The 17,469-nt window shown below is 43.0% G+C and overlaps 1 protein-coding gene across 1 annotated transcript in view; it reads right to left on the minus strand.

The window, feature by feature from the left end:
• Positions 1-1,821: 1,821 nt before the first annotated feature.
• Positions 1,822-17,469, minus strand: part of Ywhag (tyrosine 3-monooxygenase/tryptophan 5-monooxygenase activation protein gamma) — a 34,083-nt gene continuing 18,435 nt past the window's right edge. Inside the window, exon 2 of the mRNA XM_027952901.2 lies at positions 1,822-5,198. Within this exon, the coding sequence (XP_027808702.1) occupies positions 4,542-5,198 (657 nt within the window). The 3' untranslated portion in view covers positions 1,822-4,541. The remainder of the gene's footprint in view (positions 5,199-17,469) is intronic.

A 17,469-nucleotide genomic window follows, 5' to 3' on the forward strand; every position in this document is an offset into this window, starting at 1 on the left:
GGACTGAACCCAGGGGCACTGTTACCACTGTGCTACATCCCCTGCCCTTAGTGAATTTTGAGACAGATTTCACTAAGTTGCCCACACTGGTCTTGAACCTCCGATCCTCCTGCCTTAGCCTCCTAAGCAGCTTGGATTACAGATGAGTGCCACCTGAACCATGAGAAGCTACTAGCCTTCTTCTACACCACCATTCAACCCAGCTCTTCAGGGCCATCCTTTCCAACTACCCACCCCCCAATACTTCAACGTATCACAACACACTGCACGTAGCATCAGATATCAGAGTCCAGTTGACCTATAAAACTGTGAAACAATGCTACGCCTCTATTTTTTTTTTTTGGAAAACAACTATTTTTCAAGAAACAAATGGTGATTGTTTTTAGACAAATGAATATTTTTAACTTGTAGTTTTTGATTCAACCCCAAACAAAAGCTCTTCAGAGTTATGTAAAAGGGTTCTGAGTTGAGAAAGTCTGAGGACTGTTGCATCAAAGAAATCTTAAAACTGGCCAGCCAGACATGGTAGTGTCTGCCTGCAGTCTCACTGACTTAGCAGGAGGCCAGCATGGGCAACAAAGTGTCCCCCTCCTCAAAAAACAATTTCCAAGTGTTCATGGAATACTCTGGGTAAATTCCAGTCATGATAACCCTAAGAGGCAGGTGTCACAAAGGAACAGGGTGTGATAGAAACTTCCAAGTCCTTTTCCCTTGTTTCCAAAGAGCCTCAGGGACCCTCTCAAAACCTGCCCACGCCTGTACTTTCTCTTTCTACGCTCAGTGGCTCCTACACTGATCCTGCTCAGCACATCCCGAGGGGCCATGCCGGCACTGCCAGAAGCAGCTCGGGCTTAGCTCACCAAACTTGGGAGGGCCCAAAATCCAGGCATCAGTGTGTGGTAGGACCTCAGGCCCAGTCACTGCCAGTTCCAAGTCATACTTGCAGTGGCACTCAGGTGGTCCCAGGGACAATTCATTCAATGTACAGTGAAAGGCCTCTGACACGGTCTTATCACACCAAATGCGAGTTAAAGTTTCTCAGAAAATAAAAAAAAACTTGTCTCCCTCCACTGTAAAGGCCACCCTTCCCTTCTGCTGAAACTCGTACCCCCTGAAAGGTGCAAAGGCTTTATCTCATGGACAATACTCCCACTCGCAGGTACCTCCTGACACGGCTGCCTCCAGCAGCACCTGGCTATTGGGCTCAGGAGCAGGATTCAAACTCGGGCCTGTGCTTCTCACCAGTTGTATCCCCAAAGGGCCCTTTGGGACCCAGCCAAACACAGTACTTTGCAAGAGATTTGGGCTGGGTGTGGTGGTGCACACCTGTAATCCCAGCAGCTTGAGAGGCTGAGATAGGAGGATCGTGAGTTCAAAGCCAGCCTCAGCAAAAAGTGAGGAACTAAGCAACTCAGTGAGACCCTGTCTATAAATAAAATACAAAACAGGGCTGGGGATGTGGCTCAGTGGCCTTGTACCCGAGTTCAACCACAGTACAAAAAAAAAAAAAGCAGACTTAGGAGGCCCAGACAGTGTTCTAATTTCCATTTCCTTTTTTTGTTCAAGTGCTGGGGATCAAATCCAGGACTTGTGCACATCTAGGCAAGGGACAAGTGCTCTACCGCTGAGCCATACCCTCAATCAACCCTTGATTTTCTTAAGGTCACTAAGCCCAGGTCTGACTCCCAGACACAGGCCCTTTGTACTGGAAGCTGTCTCGCCCCACACCCCATCAACCCATCCAAACTCACACACCTCCAATCATACCCCCAAAAGCAAAGGAAAAGTTAAAACATTAAATGAAACTAAATGGCACGGACATCAGATCTGTAAGTTTATTTGCTCAATGTACGACAGCTACATAATGACTCACATTCATGATATTCCATCACTGAGGAAAACTGCTAAGAATGGTCCGTGTGCGAAATAATTCCTTAGAGAAACACGGAGTTGGAAAAATAATCACTGATTAGACCTTAAAAATAGTTCACTGCATAACATGACAAAAAGCACAAAGGCTCATTCGGAGAACATAGTCAGTGCTCTCCTACACTGTAATAGTTATAATTTCACCATGACAAACACCAGACATTAAGATTAAGCTAACACTGGTGTTTCTTTTGCCCCCCCCCTTAAAAACAAAATATATAACTGCATGTCACTATAGCAACATCCAAAACAGATCAATTTGTTACGATCACTATTTGGTAGAGCAAACTTGTACCCCCAAAAGGAAAAATTAAATTAAAAAAACTTTAAAAAATTTGAAGACTTAATTTTTTTTTGTCATAGGAATACATAACACCTACAGTATAAGTTAATAAATTTCAAGCTACTGTATAGAAATACAACACGAGCATGCACAATATTGTATCAATAGAGTAATGGAGGAGTAATCATTTCACTGGAGAGACAGTATCATAGGCAAGTGCATTTCTTTAAAAATAAAGAAAAGAAAAGAAACCATTCAAGCTGCGTAACACCAAGTCTCCTGTCCCTCTTCAGTTCCAGCCCTCTGTCTGTCTGCAGGGATTTTATCTTGCATTATTCTAAAACGCAGCCAGAGCCAAAGCTGAAATTTAAAGGAAAAATAGGTTTTGTAATTCCAGTCAATCATTTCCAAATGCGATAAGGACGGACATGACACTGCTCACTGGACATGAAGATAAAATTAGGGAAAGACCCACCCGCCCCTTCCCCCAAATGTTTTCCATCCACAGCGATGACTCCAGGCTCCTGTAATGGCACTAAAGCGACAAAGCTCTGTTGAGTTAGAACTCCTTGGAAGAATTCAGTGAGTCAGGACTTCCATCAGGGTGAGGAGGGGCCCTCGAAGGAAAATCATGCTGGGAAACTGCAATACTACGGAGCACACTGATTCTACGGTCATCACCACGCTTCTATTGTCACTGTCACTGTGTCCTGTTAAACATACTCATTTCATAATTGTAAGCTTGATTTTGGTCTAGCAAAAGCATGTCAGGTTTTCCTCAGTCATTACTCATATCTCTCCTTGCCTAAATAAAATAAAGTAACAAAGTAACTCTGGTGTCATTACCCATCCTAGGAGTCCACATGGTTACTGATTTTGTTTAAAAAAAAAAAAGCTAAGAAAAACTGGACAGGCGACATGCAATGGGTCATGTTTACAGAGACCAAGCTGCAGTGGGAAGGAGGGCCCCAGGGCTAACTGAGAACAGCTGTGTGGAAACAGCTCTGTGGTTTCCTTCAATTGCAAAATGTGCGCTAACTCAGAGAGGTCAACCTCCAACTTCTATGCTTTCCTTGAATAGAAAAAGGGGAAAAATTTTGGTCAAACAGGATTCAGCGCTTACTCCCCATGGTGACTTCACTCACCACCGCAGCAGGCCTGCCCTCAGGAAGGAGAGCTGGAGGAAGGCTGGGCAGGCGCAGCGCCTCCTGCCGGGTCTCTACAGGTTCAGCTTCTAGCACCTGACTCTCCACACTGCACCACACACCTTCTTGAAGGCCACCAGCCTCTACGATCCAACCTCCAAGCCACTCGTGTGCCGTGGGCACCGGTACAGCGGGGAAAGTTCACGTGCAGAGGGGAGCAAATGGCAGTGCAATCCCTGAGGAAGGAGCTGAGGCAGCTGGGAGCAGGGGTCATGGAGAATCTAACACCATACATGACAGACAGACCTGAAGTGCCTCCATTTTTGCGGTGCTTAACGTTTCTGTTAAAGTGATTAATAACTTCTGTTGTTGATTTGTTAAGAGGAAAGGAGGATGAAATCCCACAGCCACCTGCCAAGCACCTATTAACCGAACCTAAAGTAGCTTTGACTCTCCTCAGGGCACGTTTGTTAGCCAAGGAGGCAGAGAACAGCAAAACCAACCTAGATACGGCTAAAGAAGAATGTAAAGCCAAAAAAAACAGCAAAGAAAAATTCACAATTGATGGCTTGATGTCACATATGGCTGTAATGTAGAAATACTGTAAACTGCAATTTAGTGTTAATACTGTCAACTAATCAGACTTGAGGAAAACGGGCAGGCCTAAACTGTAGGATGAGCAAACCTCATGCTCCAAGTCTGTTTGCTTGGGATTTAAACTATGCCATGTCTGGTAGAGGACACCCCAAAAGAAATGCACAGCTAAAACAGAGGAGCGAGAAAGTACCCAAAACTTAAGACAAGAGCGTATGTACATAAAATCATTACTGGAACCACAGAACTTACTGAATGAGGGCCATTCCATTTACATTTTCTTTTCATCTCAAAACCTATCACCTAGCAATAAGTTAAATTAAAGACAGACAGCTCCACTTGCATGAACCTACACCACAGTCCATATGCCGTGAGACTGCTACTCCAATACCAGCACAGCTAGCCTGACTTTCCACTAGTGGTATTTTGGCAAAAACGTCAAAGAGGCGATCAAAGACAGGACAGGTCGTGGGTTTCTCCCTGGGAAGGTCAGCCCTCCCTTTCCCTCCCCCACCCGACCCCCAACTCATGGGAAAAAAATAAAGACTGCAGTAGTAGCATCAGCGTGCGCTGCCAGTCCACCTGGGGCCTTAATTGTTGCCTTCTCCGCCCTCGTCGTCTTGCTGATCGCTTGTCCAGAGCGTTAGGTTGTCACGGAGGAGCTGCATGATGAGAGTGGAGTCCTTGTAGGAGTCCTCGTTCAGAGTGTCGAGCTCGGCAATGGCATCGTCAAAGGCGGTCTTGGCCAAGTGGCAGGCTTGCTCTGGGGCGTTCTGGATCTCGTAGTAGAACACGGAGTAGTTAAGCGCCAGGCCCAACCGGATGGGGTGGGTGGGCTGCATGTGCTCCTTGCTGATCTCATGGGCTTCGCTGTAGGCCTTCTCAGAGGACTCCACCACGGTGGCCCGCTTCTCTCCAGTGGCTACTTCAGCCAGGTAGCGGTAATAGTCCCCTTTCATCTTCAGGTAGAACACCTTGCTCTCGTACTGGGTCTCGCTGCAATTCTTGATCAGGTAGTTGTCCAGCAGGCTCAGCACATCTTGACACACCGCCTCCAGCTCCTTCTCGATTTTCTCCCGGTAAGCACGAACCATCTCTATCTTCTTCTCGTTGCCATCTGCAGATGTCTTCTGCTCAATGCTACTGATGACCCTCCATGAGGAACGGCGAGCTCCAACGACATTCTTGTAAGCCACAGAGAGCAGGTTCCGTTCTTCATTGGACAGTGGCTCATTCAGCTCTGTCACCTGTGAGAAGAAAACAATAAAGAGCTGTTACTGTACAGATGATATCAACTGGGTTAGTCACATCTTCATACGACTAAAACACAACAGTAAATCAAAATGATTAACAGAAAAAGAAGAACACTGTGTGGGAATAGGGAAGGGAGTGGAGGGGGAACAGGCAACCAACAAGGGAAAAATGCAGCTGGATCAAGGTAATCAAACCCTGGCTTCCTCCTCAGAGAAGGACCCAGGCCCAGCACATGTGGTTCTATGGAAGAACTGTCAAGTCTAGCTCTTAGATGACAACTCAAGTTGTTATTTTAATTGCAAAAGGCCTATACAATTTTCTCATGTAACATCACATACATATGATCCTAGAGATTCTAATAGATGACTTACATTCCTCAGCTTCTCTGACTGACAACTTCATTTGCGCTATCCACTGACTCCTAGGCCTACCCCTTTGGGATGAGAATATACCTGAGTCAAGTTTGAGTTGACTTTTGAAAAACAAGAAGGCTTTTCTGCTGGTGTGCCAAGAGAAGATGAATTACCAGGCATGGTGGCGCACACCAGTAATCCCAGTAACTTGGGAGATAGAGGCTAGAGGATCACAAGCTTAAAGCCAGACTCAACAACTTAGCAAGACATTATCTCAAAAAATAAAAAGGGCTGGGGATGGGGGCTGGGATTGTGGCTCAGCAGTAGAGGGCTCGCCTAGCATGGACGGGACCTGGGTTCGATCCTCAGCACCACAAAAAATAAATATTAAAAAAAAAGGGGGGGATGTGGCTCAGTGGTTAAGCACCCCTGGGTTCAATTTCTGCTATCAAAAAAAAAAAAAAAAGTGGAGAAATGTGTACTTGTGACAGACAGCGTCCATAGGATTAGTAACATACAGGACAAGAAAAATGAGCAAGTACTTCTGGAGGTAGTCAACAGAGATGATGTTTTAATAAACATAGGAACTTCAAAGGTTTCTGTCTTCACCATCCTAAGACTGTCAAGACATTAAGTCACTAACACTCCCTTTTTTTATTTCACCTGGTTGTGTGATATCACAGCCATTAGGTTTCTAACAGCACTCTTACTATCTTCCAGATTCTGAGGCCACATTATTCATCCAGCCTGTGTTTACTGGCTGCTTGTTCTTCTGCCCCACCTAGAACACCTACTCCTACCTGGCATATACTAAAAGTATTAAAAACCAAGATAAGGCCAGGGGCAGTGGTACATGCCTATAATCCAGCCACACAGGAGGCTGAGACAGGCAGATCACAAGTTCAAGGCCAGCCTCAGCAGCTTAGCAGAGACCTGTCTCAAAATAAAAAGGGCTGGGGATGTGCTCAGTGGTAAAGCTCCCCTGGGTTAATTCCCCACTACCCCCCAAAGCCCCCCAAACAAGGTAATACATTCCCTATGAAACCAGTTTTTCCCTACTCTCTTCTTCACCCCCAGGTAAACTAGCCACTTGTTATGTTCCTGGTGTTGATCATAGCTTCTATGTAAAATTACATTACATAATATATATACTAAAGTGTTTGTGGGGGGATGCTATGCCAAAGATTTTTTTCCACATCCAAGTCATTTACCTTCTTTCTACAGCCTTTTATTTTTATTTTTTAATATTTTATTAGTTGTTGATGGACCTTTATCTATATGTGATGCTGAAAATCGATCCCAGTGCCTCACACATGCTAGCTAGGCAAGCTCTCTACCACTGAGCCACAACCCCAGCCCCTTTTCTATAGCCTTTTAAAAAGGAATAGGGGATGCTTAGGAAAAATGATTATAGTCAGTCCCAAGTTTTTCTTTCTTCTTTTTATATTGGGAATTAAACCTAGGGGCACTTTACCACTGAGCTACATCCCCAGCCCCTTTTCATTTTTTTATTATCTTGAGAGGGTCTCACTAAGTTGCCAAGGCTGGCCTTGAACTTGTTAACTGTAGCCTGTGTTTAAACTTCTTTGTAGTAAGTCCACAGCAGGAGTCACAGGGATTACTAGTATGCACCACCACACCCAGCTTGTCGCCACCAATTCCAATGCAGAGATAATTAAATCAGAACATAAAAACCAGATCATACTTATTAGGGTGCTACAAGCAATTCAGTCTTTGAATTCATCACGTGTAGTTTACTAATTTTTGAGATATTCAGAAAATGTTATGCAATGCAAATATTTCTTGAACTGATTAGTATTTTTTTAAGTAGTTTTCTTCATGATACATTACTGACTCTCTATTATAATACCTACAGCAGATAAGTGTGAAGGTGCTGCTAGAAGAATTCAGAGCACAAGTGAGGGAAGAGATGTTTTTCACTCCAGGACCCCTGTCTCCTCACCCCCAACACCCTGCCCTGTGCAAACATCCCTTTTCCTGGATGAACAGGGATGCTGATCATCTTCACATAGTCATGGCTGCTCACTCCTCGGGCAACGCTCACACACTGAGTTCTGATGGCTACCACCACACAAATGCCAAGAAAATTCCTTGCCTGTCACTCAAGGGGCAAAACATTCCACTTCTCATGGTCATAGTTCCCTTACCCAAAAACAGGGATTTGTGCCGGGTGCGGTGGCACACACTTGTAATCCCAGCATTTCGAGAGGCTGAGACAGGAGGATCGTGAGTTTAAAACTAGCCTCGGCTCTGGCAAGGTGCTAAGCAACTCGGTGGCCCTGAATTCAATCCCCAGTAACCAAAACAACAATATAAAAAACAAACAGGGATCTGTTATGACAAAAGGCTGAAGAGCTGGGATACAAGTGCATGCGCTGGGAGATGTGAGCAGGTATACTTGAGGATGCCCTGAAGACTTTTTCCTCGTGTATTTCTCACTATTAACACACATACATTTCTTTCTTATCTTCCCATATCAAGTATTTCTTCTCTATCACATCCTCTTCCCTAGCCTGACACTTCCTTTGCTCTTTATACCACTTCCCTTCCATGAACCTGAGCACTGGCCTGCAAAGAACTCCCCAGACTGGCTATGAGACAGGCAGAGGCTCTGGCAGGTCTGTGGGTGAGCCCTCAGTCCACCGTGCTCTCACCTCTCCTACTGCCAACATGGGCGCTGAAACCTAGCCACTATGATGCGACCTAATAATGGTCTCTGGTGCCAGGAGAAGCTCCAGTGCCTGAGGCCATGGAGATCAAGTTCTGGCCTTTCCCCTAAATCATGCTGTCCTTATTTCAAGAGCCAGGCTCTATTTAAAACTCAAGTGACCTCACCAGTGCACTATACCGTTAGGTCTTCTTTGCTGCAAAGGAGGTCTGGCTCCAGGGCACAGGGCAGCCACTGAGCTTATGTAAAGCTTTTCTAGTTGCGCAGACAAACTGCAACAGGGAGATTGTGAAATGCCAACGCCACCTTTAGATAGAGTAACTCAAGCACATTTGGAACACACTAGCATGTTCTCTGCCAGTGAAAAACTAAGTTCGAGGGGAAAACTCTAAGCTCAAAAAGTCCTCAGAGTCAAGTAAGGTTTCTTTAAAAATCATAACTCGGGCTGGAGTTGTAGCTCAGTTGGTGAGCATTTGCCTTCCATCTGTGAGGCACTGGGTTCAATCCCCAGCACCACATAAAAACAAATAAAATGAAGGTACTGTGTCTGTCTACAACTAAAAAAAAATTTAAAAAAAAAAATCACAACTCAGAATTTTTCAAAAATCCCTCAGATCAGGACTTGCAGTGTAGCTTAGAGGTAGAGCAATTGCCTAGCATATAAAAAAATTCCCTTAATAGGATTTAATCTGTGGTTTTTACATTAAGAGATCAGAAATTACAGCCATACTATAAGGTAAAAATAATACTAAAGTTTTTTAAAAAAATTTTTTCTCAAGTGTCCAAAACAGGTGTTTATTTTGTTTTGGGCGCTGGGGATGGACTGAGCCCAGGGCTTCACACATGCTAGGCATGCACTCTACAACTAACTTAAACTCCAAGCCCCAAAGACTATTCAAGGTGAGAAGACATCATGTATTGATACAAATGTTAAAGGAAGTAACATTTTCAATACAGCCAGCCACTGAACTGTTTCTAAGAACGCAAACTTATAAATATGGTCCCCAAAATTTACTGTCAGCTGTTGGAAACGTAGAAAGTGTAGGTCGGTATCCTTCAGAGCTATATATTCTACTTAAAAACAAAATTAAAAAGGCTAGAGTTGTGGCATGGCAAAAGAGAGCTTGCCTAGAATGCATGAGGCCCTGGGTTTAATCCCCAGCACAGGAAAAAAATTTGAGTCTTTTCTTCCCTCAACTCCTTCTAGCTCAAGTTCAAATTTCGATTCATAATGGAAAGATGTGAAATAGAACGATTAACAAAAAGGCTTGAAAATCTGTAATTCTCTTCAAAAGTAAAATTCCCAAATCCCAGCTCCTAAGGAAATCAGTTATTAATTAGTAGCAACTGCTCTCCCCTAAGAGTTGATGCAGAGAGAAATCTTTTCTACTTAACTTTAGTAATTCTTTTGAGATTATTAGAAAAGCTACTTAGGGCTGGGGATGTGCATGCTCAAGCGGTAGCACGCTCGCCTGGCATGCATACGGCCCGGGTTCGATCCTCAGCACCACATACAAACAAAGATGTTGTGTCCGCCGATAACTAAAAACTAAATATTAAAAAATTCTCTCTCTCTCCCTCTCTCTCTTTAAAAAAAAAAGAAAAGAAAAGCTACTTAGATGATTTTCTGATCTTAAGGCTTGGAGTACCAGGTCATTCAGTTTCCTCAATTTACCTACTAAGAGCCTTAAATTGAGCCAGACACGGTGACACATGCCTGTAATCCCAGTGGCTCAGGAGGCTGAGGCAGGAGGATTGGGAACTCAAAAAAAGCGAGGCGCTCAGCAACTCAGTGAGACCTTATCTCTAAATACAATACAAAATAGGGCTGAGGATGTGGTTCAGTGGTCAAGTTGCCACTGAGTCCAATCCCCAGTACCCACCCCCCAAAAAAGGACCTTAAGTTGTAATGAAGGTAACTTTTCATTTTTAAACTTCTTAAATAAGATAAATATTCATAATTTGATAATTTATTCAAAATAACACTTGAATTAATGTTATCTTATTTAAAATGGATTGTAAATTTGAGGCCAGTCTCAGCAACTTGGCAAGATCCTGTCTCAAAATAAAAAGGGTTGGTAATGTACCCATTGCTAAAGCACCCCAGAGTTTAAGCCCCAGTATCTCTCTCTCTCTTAATTAAAAGCAGCAGAAGCAGCCACTGGGGATATCCAGCTCCATTGTGCCCCTTTTGCTCCCCTAGGATTTGAGGATGCTATCACCGAAAGGGCCACAAGGAATGCTATGTAAGGACACCCTGCAGCAAAATCAAAAGGAAGAAGATGAGCAGGGACAAAACTCATGTGCACTGGTACCCACTGCCACCCAACAGGGCAGTTTCTGCTCAATTATCATGAACCACCGCTTCAAGAAGGCCTGCCTACCGATAATAAACTACGATTTTTTAAAACAACCTTTAGTTACCTGAACTATATACTCTGAGCAGAAAAAGAAGAGCTAACACAGCAGGTTTTCAATGGCGATCCTTAGAGAGGCCTGCGGGAAAAGCTGGCATCTGAGAACTTGGATTTCAGGAAGGTTCCTACCACCTCAGGAAAGAATGGCTGGCTCACTGTCTTTCAAGTGTTGGTGAAAACCATGCACACTAGCCAAATTCCTGGTAGAAGTCTGGAACTCAGGCACGTGCTAAGCCGAGAATGCCCACAAGACCAGCACTGGGTGCAAGGAGCTTCCTGGTGGAGGCCATTTGTGCTCTGCTTGTCATTCCCCAGGGAAGAGCTGGAACGGTCATGCCCAGTCTTCTGTCACCTTTGTCCCAAGCACCTCTTCCCTTCACTGACAAAGGCTAACATACTTTTTTTTTTTAATTTTTTATTGTGGGTTGTTCAAAACATTACAAATTTCTTGAGGCTAACATACTTTTGACAGTAATGACACAGCCATGGTACAACTGCATCTTGAGTCCTGGCAAATCACTGAACCTGAGGGTAACCCTGGGGACCCCAACACATTCATTCTAGAAAACTTGACAGCATATCCTTTAAGGTCTGATGACCACAGAAAATCTACTTAAAGGCCTACTTATCAAAATCATTCACCAAGCATTCACAGAGCACACTGAACATATAAAGACAAAAATTGGTGAGATGAACTCTGAGCAAGCACTCAGCCCTCCCAAGAGGAGGCCCAACTCACATTAGCGCCTCAGAGGAACTCCAGAGGCAGCAAAACTCCCTAGAAAGATTACAGATTTTAGCCGGGTACAGTAATACATACCTGTAATCCCAGAGACTCGGGAGGCTGAGGCAGGAGGACTGTGAGTTCAAAGCCAGCCTCATCAACTTAGCAAGGCCCCAAGAAACTCTGCAAGACCCTGTCTCTAAATGAAACAGGAAAAAACATCCATGGCATATTCAGGGACAATCTCGAGGTCTCAGAGAGACCTGGGCAAAAACCCAGAGTTTTCACAGCCATCAAGTCCTGTGTTCTTTTCAAAGGTGCAATACAAAGTGGGCCATCACTCACCTTCCAGGAGTGGCCCAGAAGGACTCTTCCCCATAGTCACAACTAACAAACAGAAGAGAGTAAGGAAACACACTCCTGGCTTTAACACTTGTGCTAAGGGCCTGATGTAGATGCTGCTACATCACAGAGCCAATTCCTCTAACACAAAAAGGCCTTCTAAGGATTTACAAAATCAACAAATAAAAGGAACAGATAGCTAGTTGAGAGAAAAAGAAAACGTAAACAAAAATGCCAAACCTCATTCATTTTAAAAGTTCTGTTTTCTCCTCTCAGACTGCCAAGGCTTAAAAGTTTAATGACTCCCTGGGAGGGTGACAGTGGAAGTGGAAGTGCAGACTAATAAAACCTATATATGAGGGCAACTCAGAAATGACCACAGAAATTACAAATGCTCAAAAAACTTTGGCCCCGTAATTCAACTTTTAAGAAGTGATTCTAAATTACATACAAGAGGAAGTGAGGGGTAAGGGGAAAAAAAAAAAAACAAGGGGGAGAAATGAATTACAGTAGATGGGGAGGGGAGGGGAGGGGGATAGCAGAGGATAGGAAAGGCAGCAGAATACAACAGACACTAGTATGGCAATATGTAAATCAGTGGATGTGTATCCGATGTGATTCTGCAATCTGTATATGGGGTAAAAAATGGGAGTTCATAACCCACTTGAATCGAAGTGTGAAATTTGATATATCAAGAACTATATAATGTTTTGAACAACCAACAATAAAAATTTAAAAAAAAAGTGATTCTATTTAAAACAGTTATAGGCTGGAACAACAAATGATCTTAAACGGGGTACTAGTTAGATTATAATACAATCATACAACAGAATCCCAGATAGTCACTAAAAAATTCTTTTATGTATTCTCAGTGTACTTCCAGAAAGGTATGAAACAAGACAGGCTGGGAGGTGGTGAGGGTTGAATAGACTGAGTTTGCTGAGTAGGAACATGCTCAAACAAACCCTCCCCGCAATTCATACCTACCAATTAAAATTTAAAGCCGAACCTGAAAACCCAAGTTTTCTTTAAAAAAGCCCAAAGTCCATAGTTTAAAAGCTCATGAATGCCCTTGACTTACTGAAGCCCTCACCTGCTGCTCTGTGTACACTGCTCAACCTCTACCCAAATACCAGCCTCCTCTTTCAAACCCCTAAATGAGGACTGGAGCAGTAGTTCAGTAGCAGAGCACTTGCCTAGCAGTGTGAGGCCCTAGGTTAACTACCTAGCACCTCAAAAATAAAACAAAATAATTTAAAAATAAATAAATAACACTAACTGAATAAAAATCCCTTATCAGGCCAGGCAAGGTGGCACCTACAGTCCTAGCTACTCAGGAGGCTGAGACACAAGGATGGCTTGAGGCCAGCCTGGGCAACCTGATGGGACCCTACTGTATCTTCATACAGCTATGTTCTACCCTGTTTCACCAAACAACAAACTCTAACATTTTTCCAGTTTATACTCTACATACATGGTCTTATGGTTTTCAAATATCACTGTCCCTTCCTAAAGTTCCACAAGCACACATTTTCACATTTTAACACACAATGTCAGTTCTGCTTATGCCCGTTTTTAGCTTTTTAAAATTATTTTAATAGGATGGGGCTGGGATTGTGGCTCAGCAGTAGAGCGCTCTCTTAGCATGGGCGGAACCCGGGTTCTATCCTCAGCACCACATAAATATAAGACATTGTGTTGTGTCCATTTACACCAAAAAATAAATATTTTTTAAAAAATTTAATAGGAATATTTCCAGTTTCACTTTTGAAAATTGACTTTATATTTTCTCTATTATGTTAGGAGTGTATCCATGTATTTCATATTTTTCTGATAAACTTTTGTAATCATAAGTGGGTTTTCACTCCAACTATAATTCTCTACTTATCCTACAGATAATCACTGATGATTTGTATTATTATTCCTATTACAAAGACAAGAAAATTAAGGCTCAGAGGCAAACAGAACCCAAATGACTAGCTCTAAATTCCACATACTTCCCACTATACAACTAGTTTATAATTAAGGACAGAAAGCTTTTTATAAAAAACTCACTGGGCAGCCCTACCTCTTGAGGCTCAGATTCAGTACTTCATGGAGCCAATCCTTATCTAAGGCCAAAAACTATACACTGTAACTCTCAATGTTGAGTTACCATATGACTCAATATTTCCACTGCAAAGTACAGAAAAGAAACATGAAAATGTGTCCATACAAAATCTTGTTTACTAATGTGCATAAAACCATTAGTCATAGCTAGGCATGGCAGCACATGCCTGTAATCCCAGCAGCCTTAGAGGCTGAGAGTGGAGGATTACAAGCCAGCATCAGCAACTCAGCAAGACCCTAAGGAACTTAGTGAGACCCCGTCTCTAAATAAATGAAAAAAGGGCTGGAGATGTGGTTCAATGGTTAAAGTGCCCCCTAGGTTCAATCCCTAGCACCAAAATACTTAATAGTCAAATTAATCATAATAGTCAAAAAGCAGAAACAACCCAACTAATGAACCATCAACTAATGAACAGACAAAATTTAGTATGACGCATATAAAACAGATTACTTTTATTGTTTATTTCTGATTATTCTGCAGGGCTGGGAATCAAACACAGGACCTCCCATGTGCTAAGCAAGTGCTCTATCACTGAGCTACACCACTAGTCCCAATGAAATATTATTAAAGGATAAAAATAACCCTGATATGTGCTACATCATTTTTTTTTTTTTTTTACTAAACAAGTCAGTTGCAAAAGACCACAGAATGAAATGCCCAGAATATATACAAACCCAGAAACAGGGCAGGTCACATAGGCAGGGGTGTGCTCTTCCTGGGAGGGGCAGAAAGTGACAGCCAAAAGGTACAGGGTTTCTTTGGGGGTTGATGAAAACTTTCTAAAATTAATTGTAGTGAAGCTTACAAGTCTGAACATACTAAAAAATCATTAAACTGCACACTTTTATATGGTATACAAATTACTTCTCAACAAAGCCTATCAAAAATCGCTGTGCATATCATAATTTACATAGCATTTTCACACCAGCAATTAAATATTAGCTGATGTGCTGACAGGCTCAGAATTCCCTACAATTTCATGCTTCATCATAATGTGGACTTAATATAACGGCACAGTGCTCGGGCTGGTGTCCAATCCTCCTCTTAGGATGCCATTTAAATGCCTGTACAATCGCATGCAGGCTGACACTTCTCAATAGCCTCTCCAAAAAGGAGAAAAGGGCTGCTGTTTAGTACACAGGAATGGTCAAGCTAACTACATTCCCCACCTCGGTTTAGGAAACAGGGAATCCAGTCAAGGAGGAAAACACCCTGGAAGAGCAGGCAGCCCACACCCTGCAAGCCAACACGCTGGGCCTCTTATCAACACTGCTGAGAGGACCTTGGACCTCTCACACACACCTTTTGTGAGAACTCACCCACATCCCACCTGCAGAGATCAACAAGCACTTGACCCTTCACATCAATACTGAGTTTGTGTCCTTCACAGCTGCAAACTTTCTCACAACAGGGTTATGGCTCAGTGGGAGGCCCTGGGTTTGACCCTCAGGACCAAGTATACAGAAATAAAATAAAGGTATTGTGTCCTGGGGCTTGGGATGTGGCTCAAGCGGTAGCGTGCTCCCTTGGTAGCGTGCTCCCTTGGTAGCGTGCTCCCCTGGCATGCGTGCGGCCTGGGTTGGATCCTCAGCACCACATACAAACAAAGATGTTGTGTCTGCCGAAAACTAAAATGTAAATAAAATATTAAAAAAAAAAAGGTATTCTGTCCACCTATGACTATTAAAAAAAAAAAAGCTTTCAAGGCTGAGTCTTTTTTTTTTTTTTTTTTTTTTTTAAGGCACAAGGGCCAGATGCAGTGGTGCATGCCTGTAATCCCAGTGGCTCAGAGGCTCAGGCAGGAGGATCAGGAGTTCAAAGCCAGATTCAGTGAGGCCCCGAGCAACTCAATGAGACCCTGTCTCTAAATAAAATACAAAATAGGGCTGGGGATATGGATCAGTGGTTGAGTGCCCAGGGTTCAATCCCTGATACAAAAAAAAAAGTACTGAGGATTGAACCCAGCTTAGCAAGCCCTCTGCCACTGAGCTATACCCTGGGCCCTTCTTATTTTGACACAGGGCCCCACTAAGTTTCACAGCCTGGCCTTAAACTTGCAATTCTCCTGCCTCAGCCTCCTAAGTAGCCAGAATGGGAGGTGTGCTCCACCAACCAGAATCAATTCAAACAAGTAGTTAATCAACTCAAACAGTTCTCATCTCTGAATGGTTTCTAATCCTACTTTCCATTTTTAGGACAACTCCCCTCACCATCCTAACTCTTCCCAAAACATGCTCCAATTCACGAGTACCCCGTGGCCTGCTATGTAGAATACAAACTACCACCTAAACAGGGCTATCTTCAGAAATCATCAAATAAATAAGCCAATATTTTAATTTTACTAGTTTTTTCATAAATCTTTGTCTTTAACGTTGAAAAAGGGAAGTCTTTCCCACTAGAAAATTAAACAAACTGTTATGCATGAAAGTTGTTATACAGGCTGGGGTTGTGGCTCAGTGTTAGAGCACTTGCCCAGGATATGTGAGGCGCTGGGTTTGAGTCTCTGCACTGCATATAAAAAAAATGAATAAAAAAAGGTCCAAATAAAAAAAAATTAAAAAAGAAAAGAAAGTTGTATAAACTATGATTAAGTTCAACACTTTTAAAAAACAGTCTTCAGCCACAGGCACAGGAGACTGAGGCAGAATTCCAAGTTCAAGGGCAGCCTCAACAATTTAGTAAGCTGAGGTAGGAGCATCCTGACTTCAAAGCCAGCCTCAGCAACTTAGCAAGGCCCTAAGCAGCTCAGCAACAACCTGTCTCTAAATAAAACAGGGCTGGGGATGTGGCTAAGTGGTAGAGCTAAACAGAGCCCAATCCCCATTCTCTCTCTCACATACACACAAACTTTCTGTGATATTATTTACTGGGATTGCATGAATTGTGACCCAACTTTGGGTACAACCAGAGAAGTCAAAAATTATGCTCCATTTGTGTATAATGAGTCAAAGAGCATTCTACTGTCATATATAACTGATTAGAACAAATAAATTTTAAAAAATAACAACAACAATCTGGTCTCAATGTCAGTACCACAGAGGTAGAAAATTTCTGCTCCAAGCTAGCAATGCCCAGGTCAAAGGCTGGGGATATAAGTGGAAGATAGTAAAAAACAAAAAAATCCTCAATACCCAGATCACAATAATCAACTCTTATTACACATCTGCTTTTTCATAGTAATATTAATAATAATTCACACACTGCACCACTCTCTGCATCTTCACATTAATACAGGGCTCACATTCCACCCCCACTATCTGAGCTCGGTCATATGAATCACCGTGGTCCACTAACAATCACTTCTGAAATGTTTTTTGAGTGACATGAATCTATACGGGATGTATCAAGGCCAGATTGTTTGCAAAAATGGCTCTCATGATAATCTCTCCTAACCCTGTGTCCACCCCTTCCTTTGCAATGCTTCTGCACCTCCCCCCTCAAGAAGTAGAATTTACTTTTCCACCCATATAATCCGACATGGTCATGTGACCTGCCCCAGCTAAGGGAGCACTAGCAAGAGGCCAGCAGAGCCTTCAAAGGCACTTGTGTGCCCAGAGCTTGCTGCTGGGAACGTGCCTATCCTACCCCGAGGAAACAGCCTGGGTTAACCTTGAGAGAGAGGTCACATA

Source organism: Marmota flaviventris, chromosome 19, assembly GCF_047511675.1.
Source record: "Marmota flaviventris isolate mMarFla1 chromosome 19, mMarFla1.hap1, whole genome shotgun sequence".
NCBI lineage: Eukaryota > Metazoa > Chordata > Mammalia > Rodentia > Sciuridae > Marmota > Marmota flaviventris.